Source organism: Phocoena phocoena, chromosome 4 (genome assembly GCF_963924675.1).
Source record: "Phocoena phocoena chromosome 4, mPhoPho1.1, whole genome shotgun sequence".
Classification (NCBI taxonomy): domain Eukaryota; kingdom Metazoa; phylum Chordata; class Mammalia; order Artiodactyla; family Phocoenidae; genus Phocoena; species Phocoena phocoena.
In genome coordinates, this window is record NC_089222.1 from 10825449 (window position 1) to 10839767 (window position 14319).

The 14319-nt window shown below is 40.1% G+C and overlaps 1 protein-coding gene across 1 annotated transcript in view; it reads left to right on the forward strand.

Moving 5' to 3' along the window:
* TBC1D5 (TBC1 domain family member 5) overlaps positions 1–14319 on the forward strand; it is a 343310-nt gene that overhangs the window by 181801 nt on the left and 147190 nt on the right. The window contains exon 12 of the mRNA XM_065876432.1: positions 8573–8715. Coding sequence (XP_065732504.1) covers positions 8573–8715 — 143 coding nt within the window. The remainder of the gene's footprint in view (positions 1–8572; positions 8716–14319) is intronic.

The window sequence follows — 14319 nt, forward strand, 5'->3', positions numbered from 1 at the left end:
GCGCGTGGAGATCTGAGAGGTTCCAGGGGCGCTCCCTTATCCTGAAATCTCTCTTCTACCAGGTCATCGTGGGGGCTGGTAGTAATGATACCATTGGGGCAGACATCTCTTACTGTTTAGCTGTTTATCTTTCCAGGTAAAACATTTTAAATGCATGTTTTCTTTTAGAGACAGATCCGTCTGAGCATACTGATAGCGCAGAACCTCGGGGTGAGAATGGTTCATGGGTCACACAGAAGAGAAATCACCAAATCGTTGGCCATTCAGCCAGGCTCCCAATGTTGTAGGGCTTCTGCATGGGGAGTAGGAGAGTGCCCTTTTGGGTCCTGGTGGCACTGGGATTCTCTGCCCCTTGTATGCACTGGCCACTCCCCTCCTTGCAGCTAGCTTATTGGCCACGTCCTGTCCCATCCCAACTGTCACCTCGTTAGAGCCGATCACCAGAGAACCCAGGAGAGTCATCAACTCAGGGCTAAACACAGAGGGCCTCAAACTTAAGAGTGTTCGCTCTGCCTTGAACTGCAGTTGTATGTAACCATCATAGTAAATTTATGTTTAAAAAACATTGACCTATAAATGTTAACTTATAAAATGTCACAATTTTTTATGGCCTTGTTCTGGCATTTCTTCATCTTGTAATATACTGGGAGTTAAACAAAATCAGAGTGGCCCAGTTTCTCCTAACCTTTGGGAGGCCTTCTCCTTTTCCCGAATGTCTGTGTCTCTCCTTTTTATTGGATCATGTTTTTATGGTGATGTTTTCCTGGGGGCAAGAAGTATAGATACTACTAGAGATAGAATGTTAAGAGAGGTTTGGCTGTGTGTGCTTGGTGTCCCAGCCATTAGATGTTTCATGGCCGTTGGTCCACGAAACCAATGAGTAAGCTGATTAGAAGACCCCCACCCAGGACTAAGGGGATGTGAACAGAAACCAGAACCTCATTTAGTGATTCTCATACTGTGATCTGTGGATCAGCGGCGTGAGCAGCTCCAGGGAACTAGTTCGTAATGCAAACGATCGGGCCCCATCTAAACCTCAGGATCAGAATCTGACACTCTGAGGATGCGTCCTAGCAATCTGCGTTTTAATAAGCCCTCCAGGCAAGTCTGATGCATACTAAAGTTTGAGACCATTACTCTAGTTAGAAGAGTCATCCAACAGTTTAAGCCTTTTCTCTCCTCCTAGAATAACATTATACGCGGATGCATGGTGGATTTTAGGAGCCCTGACAGCTGGCACCAAAATGAGTGGGAAACAGGGAACTGTCACCTAGTCCATGGCTTCCAAAACTTTAATATACACAGAGATCACCTGTAGGTCTGGTTAAAATGAAGAGTCTGATCCAGTAGGACTATATTAGGGACCTGGGAGTCTGCATTTCTAACAAGCTCCCCAATGTTGGGGCCGGTCCTAGGATCACATTTTGAGGGCAGGGTCCTAGTAGACTACAGGCCCCAGCTGCAGACCATCTGAGGTGTAGGCAAGCAGGGAGCCAGAGTACAGGAAGTGAAGGGAGAAAGTCCAAGAGAGAGGGCTTAGGAGGCCTTGATCGATTCCTTCATAGGTATGATCACTTACTATTCAGTATGTGTGTCGAGGGATCCCTACAGAGAGGAGAGCAGCCCAGGGGAATGTCAGATGAGCAGCTAGGAAACGTATGAGAGATCAAGGATGCAGGCTCAAGGTCAAGAAGATCACTGGTTAACAAGAGCTGACCTGGGAAGGAGGATTCATATTAATTTAATAAACATTTGTTAACTCCCCTACTCTGTCCAACACCAAATAACCCCAAGGAGCTTGTGATCTGCCGCAGAAGGAAGAAGAACCAAACCAACCTATCAGTAATTAACCCTTGAGCTGGGATCTGTTTATCAGTGCCTTCATCTCTGGACAGTGTGATGGGGGAACAGAATAGATACGGAACCTGTAAGCATCAGGCCTGAGTGACGCACTTGTCCTAGCCTCCGCACAGCTGGGCAGGGTCGGGGCGCCTTGTGCGAAGGCGGGGAGGGGGAGAAGGAAAAGAGGGCCCGAGAAAACCACTCCCAGAAGGTGCTTACAGATACAGGTAAGCGGTAAGAAGTCATAGAAACCAGGCACCGCTGCTGCCTCTTAGGAAGGGGCTCAGTCTGACTCTCTTCACGACGTGTGACCGGTCTGCAGACGTGCGGTCTTACGTCCACCCTGAATCACATGGATCCTGATGATATTTCTTAGTTTAGTGTTACACCTTATGTTAGTTCCTCCAACAATATATATGAGTGTATTAGGAGATTTATGCAGAGGAAATTGAAAAGTGTTATTCAGTGAGGCTAAGATCTCATTGGTATGTGAAATAGCCTATGACAATTTCAAAAAATAAATAAATAAATAAAGTCGCACAAGGTTTGTTTTGTTTTTTAATGAGTTTCAGATTAGGGAAGGATAGGAGCAATTATTTTTAGGAAGACGGTGTGTGCTCTTTCAGAAAACCGACTTGCTCATAACTCCCTTTCCTGAAGATAAAATGACAGAACAAAGCCTATTTATAGACTTCCTAGAAGTAAGACTTGTTTGTAGTATAAATAAACACTAGTATTCACAGAGCCTAAAATTAAGTGTCCCAACGTGACCACCGACCATCCATGAATTCTTCATGCTGTTATTCATAGGTCGGAGTGGCTTCCAAGTAATTTTCTCAAGGAGATGCCCAGTAGCTCACTTGTAGTGGAGCCCAAGTAAGTGATCGGGTAGAGAGATTACTTCATAGCAGCTTTTACCCCCATGTTCTCTTGAGTCAGGGCTATGATTCCAGCTGCACCCTGGTTGGAGTGTACAATAGGATTCTCAGTGAGAGCACATCCTATTCATACAGCTAAATCGATATTGGAGTATGACCACCTTTCAATAGCTTTATTTGAACTTGCTGGTAAATCATACATCCTAAAATTACTCCTCGATATACCATACTTGTAATCCAAATGGCAGGTCTACCTCTGAAAGAAGTGTGTGTGTGTGTGTGTGTGTGTGTGTGTGTGTGTGTGTATGTGAGAGAGAGAGAAAGAGAGAGAGACAGAGAGAGAGGGAACGTTCAAGGATTATACAGCCTCAAGACGTGTGATGGTCATCCTCTGTGCCCCACACTCTCAGAGCATCTTGAACCGCTGAAGAAACATAGATACACAAGGCTCTGCTTTCCATTCAGGCTGTTTTTGCAAAGGGCGTATTATAGTTGTTCTGACAAAACAGCTTCAAAACAGCTTCAGACCCTTGCCAAAGAGAATAAATTACAGTACGAATGGGTAATAATTATTAGGAACTTATTTTTGGAATAAGAAACCTTCCTTAATAAAGGGCTATGTACTGCCCACTGAAAGGAACAGAGAATTTTCCCCAAAGTCAAAAATACGCTTTTGACAGTCCGTGTACTTATCCTGTGGGGGTTAACACGTGTTCCCAGAAAGCCAAATTCAAGCTGGCTTCAACCTGCGTATTACAAGGAGCACTTAGAAAGCAAATTTGAGTTCCTTAAAGATAATAACTAATTTGAAGTGCAGTTCCTTCAGTTTTTGCAGCAGAGTTTGATGGGCTTGAAGTATTCAGATCTTTCTGTAACACATGCAGATCCCAAATATTTTTAAGGAGACCAAATTGAAATAGATTGAAAAAATAGCCAACAGGCTAAGCATCTTCCAATAATGTATTCTGCAGAGCTGTCAGAAAAAGAATAAACGTGAAACTGGGGGGGGGGGAATGATTTATTTTGGCTTCCATCTTTTGTGGCTTTGCTCTCCAAAGAAGTTAGAATTAAAGATGAGACTGCCTTGTGACCCTAATTATAATAACTACAATATTTGGTTCTAATTTTAAGACTGTTTTCACAGAGTTGACATAAAGGAAAACTCGGTAAATTAATTCAAAAAGAACTGAGTACAAAGGAACTCAGTATAAGAAGAGCCTAAATTCAGTCAAGGGAGGAGGCAGGCACAGAGATGGGAACTTCTGATTTGCTTTTGTGTTTCTCTGACACAAACGCAGAATTTGGATTCTGTGTTTCTTCTCTACCAGGCATGGATTATTTAAAAATTAACTGTTAGTTTTGAAAAGTACAAGTGAACAGAAGGCAAAAGACAAAATTAATATCATTAAGCAAAACTCTAACATTGCTCTTTTGTGTTCCAATATGCTTACCCAGTGATCACAGGTTACTCAAGATGCCCCTATAGTGTCTGTTAAATTAAATTGAATATACCTTTTCCATTTTACTTGTTCTTCCAAGGTGGCTGTACCCATATCTCAGAAGAAAAAAGAAATGAAGATCTAGTGTATAAATTGCTTTCTGCGTGTATAACCCACTGCAGCCATGTTGGATTAAGGCTATGTTTATTTAAGCCTCAGTCAAATTGTTTATTTAAACCTCAGTCAAATTGGTCATTTTCATAAACTGATCAGTAAAAAATGTATTTCTCTTGGTGTTTCCATGGGTCATTCACCAAGCAATAACACCATCAGGAATCACTGATCCCCAGGGGATAACAGCTTAATTACACAGAAATTTAAAACTGAGAATAGTGGCATAAATGCAGACATGGAGACTGTCCTGTCTGTGGGTGGTTTATTATTAAATTTAATACTTCAGAAGGTCTTTTTGGTTTGTGTAGATTTTAATTACTAAGTAAGTCTGGTAAAAAATGAATTACTGTATTTTCACAAATAATACAAGGTATAGGTTACGAGCATTGCAATCTGCAGGTGTAACATACATAAAGCAAGATTAATAGTATCAAGCAATTAAACTGAAACTAAAAGAAAGGTTTAATGCTACCCTTAAGTGTAACTTAAATTCTTGCTAAGTATTTTTAACTGCAATAAAAGCATGTTAATTTTAGGAGTGACTTCTTTACAGGACCTCATTTCTTAGAGTAAGTTTTCCTTTCTAGGAATACAAAAGCATACTGAAATTGTTTCTATTGGTAACTCATTCCATAAAGAACTGATTTTTTTCTTGGTTTTTAAGCTCAATGAAGAAAGTCCAAAATAGCACAGGAAATTTTGTGTGTGGTGAATATATGTATGAACTAAACCCAGTTGGGATAAAAATGATTAAATTATTGATAAGGTCATTGTTGGTCCCAAAGCGTTCCATTAGTCATACAGTGTACGCCTTAAATATTTTGAGAATTTGGCCTTAATTTTCCTATAATTGCAGGTAAAATAGAGGAAACTATATTTTGCTTTAATGTAATATCCTTGCATGTACAACTTATTAACAGTTTTATATAAAAGAAACTTGCTAGGCACCTATTAATGAATTTTTTCCTTCTGTGTTTCTGGATTTTTTTCCACTTCCTGAATTATTTTTATGCTGCCATTACCCAGATGAATTCCTGTATTTCCAATTTAGCCACCTTTCCTTGTCAGTAGTGTGACAGGTGGCTTTACAGTGAGTTTAACAAGACCTTGGTAAACACGTAAAGCACTTAGCAAAGTGTACACAGCTCTTTACAGAGAACTTTCTGGCTCACGCTCTCTCTCTCTATTTCTCTCTGTGTCTCTCTCTCTCTCTCTCACACACACACACACACACACACACTCACACGCACACACACACACACACTCACAAGCTTTGGTCCTTGCCCTGGAATTATTTACCAGTGTACTTGGCAAGGTGAAACTTCAAAAATAAAGCAATGTAAAATATTTATAAAGCGGCACATCACAGATTACACATTAAATATAAAAGTACTGAAGGCGTACATTCTGTGTGGTTTTGAAGGCATGTTTTATTCACTGTAGATTGCTAGGTGTCTTCAGTCCCCACTCCTGACAGCTCTGCGGTGGCAACTGCGGCACATATGTATCTGCAGGGTGGTTTTTGAAGCTAAGCTAACACAACCCCAAATGGCAGGAAAGCTGCAAGAGAAGGGGTTTGGGCAATAACTGGGCATTTTGTTATAGAAATAATAGGAATATAGATTATTTCTGAAAAGTAGACTCCTTTGTTTTCGATGCATTATCTGTGATGAAACCAAAGATGTGATTGTCCATAAGAAAATGAGAGGAATTTGAACTTTAAGGAAGAGGGATAAAGATAGCATTGTATTCTCATCCGTGGTATGTATTAACCTTCATTAGTTTGGGGGTTTTTTTTGATAAATGATATTTATTGTAATATGATAGATGTCACCTTTTTTCAAAAGGCATTTTGCTTTCAATAGCCTGGAAAACACACAGAAAAAATTTTCTCTACACATAAGAAGGCCTAGCAAAAGCAATGTCTTTTGGGAAACAGCAGCAGCAGTTACCAAATGGGCTTATTCAGATAAGGACAGCATTAAAATAACCTCCAGGAGGGAAGGGGCCACATTCAGGGCACAGTGTTGTTTTACGGGTGTGATCCTTGAGTTTTGTACTGGCATCCAGATTTGAACCAGGAGGAATCACTTAAATGTCAGAATTTGCAGTTTTCAAATTGCCAAAATTTGCCTATCTGTCAAACCAAGATAATTCTTATTTATTTACTTATGTTTTTCAGCGTTACTGAGGTATAATTGACACATACAATTGTAGGATATTTAGCATACATCATTGTGATTTGATGTACGTGCACATCGTGAAAAGATTCCTCCATCTATTTAATTAACATAGCCATGATCTCACATATTTATCTCTTTTTTTTGGTGAGAACATTTAAGTTCTTTCTTTCTTAGCAAAATTCAATGATACAATACAGTGTTACCAACTATGGTCACCATGTTATACATTCGCCCCTCATCAGTTTTTTTCATTGATGAATGTTTCATCAGTTATGTCACTTGGATAACTGGATAACCATGTTCTAAGTGATTTTAGTCACTTACTAACGCAGATATAGATAGTTATCAGTTTAAAGGTCCTTAAACAGGTCCCCCAGATGGTCTAATCCAGGTACTTTTTGCTTTGCCCATTCTCTGGTTCCCCGACACTCTTTGCAAGACCAGTTAATTGTTTGTAATTAAGAAGAGCAACCTGTTTAATTTAGGGATATTTTGGTACTTCTTAAAACAGTAAATATTAGCATTTGTAATTTGTAAGAATTAGAAGTGTGTGGAGAAATAATGTTTCATTCTAAACCACATAAATACAAGCATATTAGACAAAATATACATATATATATTTTGTGTTAGTCACCTCTCATATATTAGCAGTGAGGTAAGAACTGAAAGGTAGATAAACATTCTAAGCAATACTATAACATTTTTTTTAAAGGATAGATGTCATTTAGACATTAAATTTCTTCCTGAAAAATTGAGTAACATAATTTAAGATGAAGTTGAAAATAGTTTAATTATTCTGTTGATTAATTTGGTAATATTAATAAAAGAACTCAAATATTTGATCATATGGTTCCTAATAAACTGTGATGCGTATGTGTGATTATACAGTATTTTGTCACAGCTTTTTGATTCCTCCTTAAATGTAATACTCCCTGAAAAAAAAGCAGTATTTGAATTTTTTTTTTTTGGCCTCACTTTAACCTCACAGATGGTTATATTTGGTTTTGAATTTTGCAAGGAGGTAATAATATCTCTTAACTAATTTGTAAAGAATCTCCTCTATTCTGTACTATTTAGTGGTACTAGAAATTTAGAATTTTTGAGTCTTTGCTATGTGCCAGAATCACACAGATTTCTAGCTGAAGTTCCTTAGAGAAAGGCTTGTGTAAGGAAATTATAGCCATATATATACAATTAGAAGTAAATGGATAAAAATATATCAAAGTGAATTATTTTAATTTTCTTGTAAGAATTAGATATAAATAGCTTAGCATTGGCTCAGAATCTGAGGTGTTACTATTTATGATATAAAATTAGAGACAGACCTTGTTTAGTATTCCTATTAGCTTTTTATGTCTGCTCTGTAGCATCAGTGTTCGTTTTCCTGGCCATAAAACTGACTGTGTTTTGAAAACTACCCCTAGAAAGATAACCTCACTGATAAGGTATATCTATTCTGAAGTTAAAAATTAAGTATCATTATATGTTTCATTTGAAATAACTGTCTGCGCTTGACAAAAACAGATATCTTTTGTTTTTTCCACATTTAATTTTAAAATGAATATTTTTACATAGGAGTGAAATGTGAGAATGCAGTTTTCTGTTTGGCTGTAGTAATTTGTCATATGACCATTTGCAAAAGTCTAGTTAACAAAAAAAAGGTCAGTAATAATATAAAATTTTGGAATATTGTTATTTTTTAATTCATAACCTTACGTATGAGGCAACTATCAAACTACATTCATTTTTCTCTTTGCCTTTTTGAAATTTGTGATTTCTAATACATATGAAAGATTTCTACCCTTTTCAAATATCATACTTGTGTTTTATACATATAGGAATAAAGTTTAATGATTGTGGCCTAGTTGTAAAATTACAAAACTCATTTGAAAGCTTAAAACTTGGATTTCACTGTATTATATTTTTGATATATAATATTTGCTCAGTGTGATCAGTTAAAATTTATAATTTTTTCACAGTCACAGGAGAAAATGATTCCTCTTTATATTACTCTCAAAAGTACTATTTTCTGAATTTGGGTTTTGTTTCTTCCCAGACGGTGGGTACGGCTGCTGTTTGGACGAGAGTTCCCCCTGCAGGATCTTCTGGTGGTCTGGGATGCCTTGTTTGCAGATGGCCTCAGCCTGAGTTTGGTTGATTATATCTTCATAGCCATGTTACTCTACATCCGAGATGCTTGTAAGTGTTAACGGCCTTGCTGACATTCAACTAAGTGGTCCTGATTTTTTAAACTGTGTTTCTTAAATATAGTTTATCTTTTATTTTGAATTACCATACCTACATTTTTATAGTAGGCAGTATAGTGAAGTTTCAAAGGAACATACTAAATATGCTTTCTGTTAGTTAACCATGTACATATTGGGAGATATGGGTGATTTTATATTGAGAGAATTGGAATATTCTTCAGAACCCTTTTTCTAAAGACTTTACTCCTGCTTTAATCTCCTCATTACACACATTTTTGAAACATACATATAAAAAGCCAGTATTTCAGATATGTTTAGAGCTCCACCTTCTGACAGGTAGGGAGTATTCAGGAATATTTATCAGGAGCTTGGAGCTGTTTTTATAGTATCTACAACTTGCCAATAAAAGTTAAATATTACATTTAAAGATATTTTAACTTCTTCTCAGTTGTATTTTGGCCAAATGTATTTCTCAGTGGAGTGTCAAATGGCAGATGTATCCCCACCTCATCCGATCTACCTTAGGGTGCTTGCCGAGCTGGAAAGCCAGTGCCTAACCCTTTGGAACGGTCCGATAATCCTCCGCTTGGAGAAAATAGCAAAGCGTGTTTTAATTTTCGAAATACCTCAAATTGTTTTCCTTCTCAAAAAAATAACCACAGTTCACAAAACCAGATTTGTAAGCCAAAATATAATTAGGAGAGATTGCACAAAGGGATGATGAAGTAGGAGATAAAAAACTACCATAAGAGTAGGACTTTGTCAGAAGAACATAAACTCTTTGGAGTCATTCATAATCTTGACTGTTAAATTGCTGTGTGGTTCTCTTTCTGTGTTCATTAAATGCCAGTTGTGCCAGATGCTGTTGTTATGCCTCTGGTAACACTAATAATATTCTTTAAACTTTAGATTATACTTTCTAAATTACCCCCAAATTACTTGAATGAGTAAGTGACAGGAGCACCACATTTTATCCAAAACTTGTGGTCTTCTTCTGTTCCTTGAAGGTCAGATAGTTTGGGTATTGACATACAAAGTGAAAAGTTCCTTCTTTCTGAGTCAGAGCTAAACCGAGAAGAACATGGAAATCATAAGAGGAAACATCTTGGAAAGTAGAGAAGAATGTTTGGGTAGATTTGAGGGATACTGTTGATAGATTTTAGAATATTTAATGCTAATCTCCCATTTAAAAATGGTACGATTTTTATAAAATGTAAGTAATAAAAAACAAAAGGAATGAGAAGCTGCTTTTATTTTTAAAAATGCTTTTGGATAATATTTTCACAAAATTTTCCAAGTCAAACCACTATCGAAATGTATTCTGATTTTCTGTAGTCTTAAACATTTGAATATTTACTCTTTTCTTACTTTGGTGCATCACAACTATATTTTTAATTTAATCACCCTGTTTTCTGTGCTAAGATCTACTTTTAAAAATTAATTTAATAAAACTTGCAGTTTTTGGCAGCTGAAGCCTTTGTACATTTTTAATCCCTGCTCTGATGACCTTATAAAACACATAGGCAAAAGTGAAAACATGCAGGAGTAATGAAGTTGTTTATTTCAATATGAAGTCCAAGTTATTTAAATTTGCTTATTTAAACCCATAACAGTGGATGAGATTTCCTAAAAATAGGATGACTATATATTAAGTATTTAAGGGGCACTGCCCCTGTCCTCAGGAAGTTTACCAACTAGTAGGAAAGACTGACATCATTAATTTCAAACTGACGTGTCTGGAACTGTGGCTGAGGCATGGATGGGCAGCATGAAAGTTTACAGCAGGGGCACCGAGCTCCCCTCCGGGCAGGCTGTGTGACTAGAGATAACGCTATAGATGTTGGTGAGGGAAATAAGGGATCTGCGTTCCAGGCAGAAGGAACAGCATGAGCAAAGAAGCTATGGAGTAAGAGTCAGCTTAATGGGGGTGCTGTATGTGTGTTTCTGCGACTGTCTGGTATCCTGAGGGTGCAAAGGGAGAGTGACTAGCAGGTTATGAGGCTGAAGGAGTCAAGAGAATGAGATCGTGATGAGAGTCCTTATCCTGGAGGTGACAGGAAACTGCTGAAAGGTTCAGAGCAGCTGTGTGGGCAGTGTTAGGTCACTCTGTCAGCCGTGTGGAAATAGACTTGAAGCAGACAAGACTGGAGCAAGGACATCAGATAAAAAGTTATGACCATAGTCCAAGGGAAAAACAGTGGATTGAAGAAATCTTCAGAACTGAAGTCAGCATGTCTTGGGGATTAAATCGAATAGGTGAGAGAGAACAGGAAGTTCTCCCTCATGAGCCCTGGCTTGGAGAGCTGAGTAATCTCTACGACTTGGAGAGGAAAGAGAAGGATTAGCAGGTTTGGGGTATGGGTATGATTGAGTTTGGGCCATGCTGAATTTGAGATGTCTGTAAGAAATCAGTACCTGAAGATTGGAAAATAAAGCTCACTGTCAGTGTCAAGGCTACAGATTTATTTTTGGTGAATAGGTACGTGTTCGTTAAAGCCGCAACAGTGGATGTGATCTCCGAAGAATAGAGGGACCATACATCCCAGTTTATATGGAACAGTCTCAGTTTACACTTGCTAATCAAGAGTAATAGTTATTCATACTGCCTTCTTTCACTCTCAGAGGCATCCCATAGAGATCATAAGAATTATATGGTCAGTCTAGCTAAGGTGGGTGCTTACAGAAAGAGAAGGTGGCAAAGGTATTTAATATCAGTATTTAAGAGGCACCAGAGAAGGAAGAGCTTGTGTTGTAACCTCACAAAGCTGTTATATGAGCGAGGGAAGTAACAGGGGTCAGGAGTGCTGAGGTACAGTAAGGTAAGGCTGGAAAGGTCCACCTGTGGAGGGACAGTCATTGGAGACCTTACCGAAGTGGATTCAGTGGACTGGGGGAGCAGAAGCTGGATTATGGTAGGTTGAAGGGTAACTGGACAGCTCAGAACTACAATAGCCTTTTCTACAGTTTTTGTTGTTATTTTATATACACATTACATTTTCAACAAAAAGTCAACTAAATAAAAAAGAAAGAATGCAGAGAGAGCATGTGCAGAGTAATCTTTAAAGAAAGTCAGCAGGGAAGGGAAGAAGAAAGATGTAACTAGAGGTCGGTGTGGGGACCAGGAAGGTTTGATGGCTGCCTGTAGAGGGAAACAGGGCACCTGGAGGTGGGAGAGCTGCGGAGAATTTCTTTCTCAGACCAGAGTCTGAGCTCCTCCTTCAAGGGTCAGCGCTAGTTTTTCCCTCCTGTTCTATGAGTAGGATTTATGAAAAGTTGAATTATCCTGTTTATTTGAAGTTTTTACCGTTTATGATTTGTTCTTCACACCCACTCTTCTACCCGCCAGTGAGAGATAGAATTTTGTCTCTCTTGGTTTGCCTACTGTATCCCAGCATCTAGAACAGGGCCCAGTGCATAGTAGTCCTCCTGACACATATTTTTTGAGTGAAATAACTGAAGAAACAAGGGCCTAGACTAGGCAGTGGCGTGAGGTCGGGAGTCCTGTGGAAGGAGGCACCAGGCAGGTTTCAGAAGTAGACCAGTTTCTAGGAGAAGGTGCCTGATAAAGGATGAGGCGAGGCTGTCTGCTGTGAATGGGACAGGGCAGGTCTTGAGGGGAGTGACTGGGAAGCGCTGGGGAGGTGGCTGCCCAAGACCTAGCATGAGCCCGTGAGCTGTTGAAGAGCCTGCAGAGACATGTGGGCAGTGGCACCTGGTGACGCTCACCGGGCAAGACCCAAAGAGGCAGAGAGCGATTCAGGCTTCAAGTGAGGCCCATGTCCGGCTGAAAGGAGGCAGGAGGTGGGGGGCATTGAGTACATCTTAAGAGAGAGGTTCAAGATGTGTAGGGAGAGAAGTGTGGCCAGGAAGAGACTGCTGCAAAATCAGAGTATCGGGATTTACAGGGAGCATGCGAGAGCTGAAAGCATCAGAGGTTGTGGTCAAACGAGAGGACGTGGAGCAGTTCTCGGTGTGACCAGGGTGGTCAAAGTCAGTAAAGGCGGGAAGGAAGTCACTGAGGAGATCAAGGGATTGGGAAGGAGCTGGGCTTTTTGTTTGGTCCTCCAGGGACACTTCATCGAGAATCATGATAGGAGAAGGTATAGAAGAAGCACAGTGAGGCCAGCAGTGGAAGCATCCCATAATTGCAGAAGAGTGACCAAGGAAACAACTTTTATTCAGTCAATCATTTATTCAAAGCATCAACCACTCAACCAGTATTTATTGAGTGCCTGCTCTTTGCCGGCCATCCTGGTGCCTCCACGACACTAACGAAGGGGAAGGATGGAAGTATAGATACATGGCATGACCTTCAGAGGAAGAGGGATCTTTATGGAATGAGAGGAAGCAATGGCTCACAGACAGAATCAGGGAGCGGGGTGCCCCCCACCATCACCCCTGGAGGTTGCAGGGGCAGCAGTGGTCGGGAGGGCAAGGCTCAAAGGGGAAGGCGTTGTTCCTCAGAGAGGATTGGGAGGGGGCAGAGTAGCAGGAAGAAGACACAAAACAGGATAGGGCAGAACACATGGGAGGGCAGTACTGATCAGATGAGTCTGCATCTTAGGCTGGGGTCAAGAACAAGAGGAAGGTGGGTAATTTGCCACCCTGTGCGTTCCATATGGAACATTGGTATCGAGTTTTTATTCCATCTCCGTGGATTCTGACTCATGATGCCCTGCCTGGGGCATCCAGAATGCTGATGTTCCATTACACCCAATCGTCTTCAAGCTCAAAAAGTTTTAACCGAACACCACTGTACAAGGCTCTGGACATGACGTGTGCTCTCTTGGAGCTATAGGTGATGTATTTGTAGCTCAAGGAATGTTGCTCTTGCAGAAACTAAAGAGCCTTCCTTCAGTGACGGCACTCCTTACCTGGGGCCCCTGCTTCCTAGGGGTTCAATGGAGGGCTTCATCTTGATGCTGTGCAGAATATCCAGTAGGTGTGTGTTGCCCTGAGTCAAGGGTGTCTAGCCTTCATCATCGTCTCAAAGGAATATGTCACCCAAAAAACAGTTCAGATCCACCACATCTAGTCCAAAATCCTGATTTTACAGGCTCAGATAATGAGGCCTGTTATGAATTGAACTGTATATTCAATCCAAAAAAGATATGTTGAAGACCTAACCCCTAGTACTTCAGAGTAGGACCTTAGTTGGAGATAGACTGTTGCAGATGTAAGCAGTTAAGAGGACGTCCTACTGGAGTGGAGGGCCTCTGATGCAATATGACTGGTGTCCTTCTAAGAAGATGAAAATTTGGACACAGACGTGCACAGAGAGAAAACAGTGTGAGGACGCATGGGGAGAATAATGCCATATGAAGGCAGGGCAGAGATTGAAGTGATGCGTCTACAAGCCAAGGAATGGCAAGGAATTCCACCTGTCACCAGAAGCTGTGAGAAGGGCATAGAACAGATTGTCCCTCAGAGGCTCTCAGAAGGAGCAAACCCTGCCAACACTAGAAGCTAGAAGAGGCAGGAAGGACTCTTTCCTACAGATGTGAGAGGGACCATGGCCCTGCCAAGACCTTGATTTCGGACTTTCAGACTCCAGAACTGTTAGACAATACATTTCTGTTGTTTTCCACCGTCCATT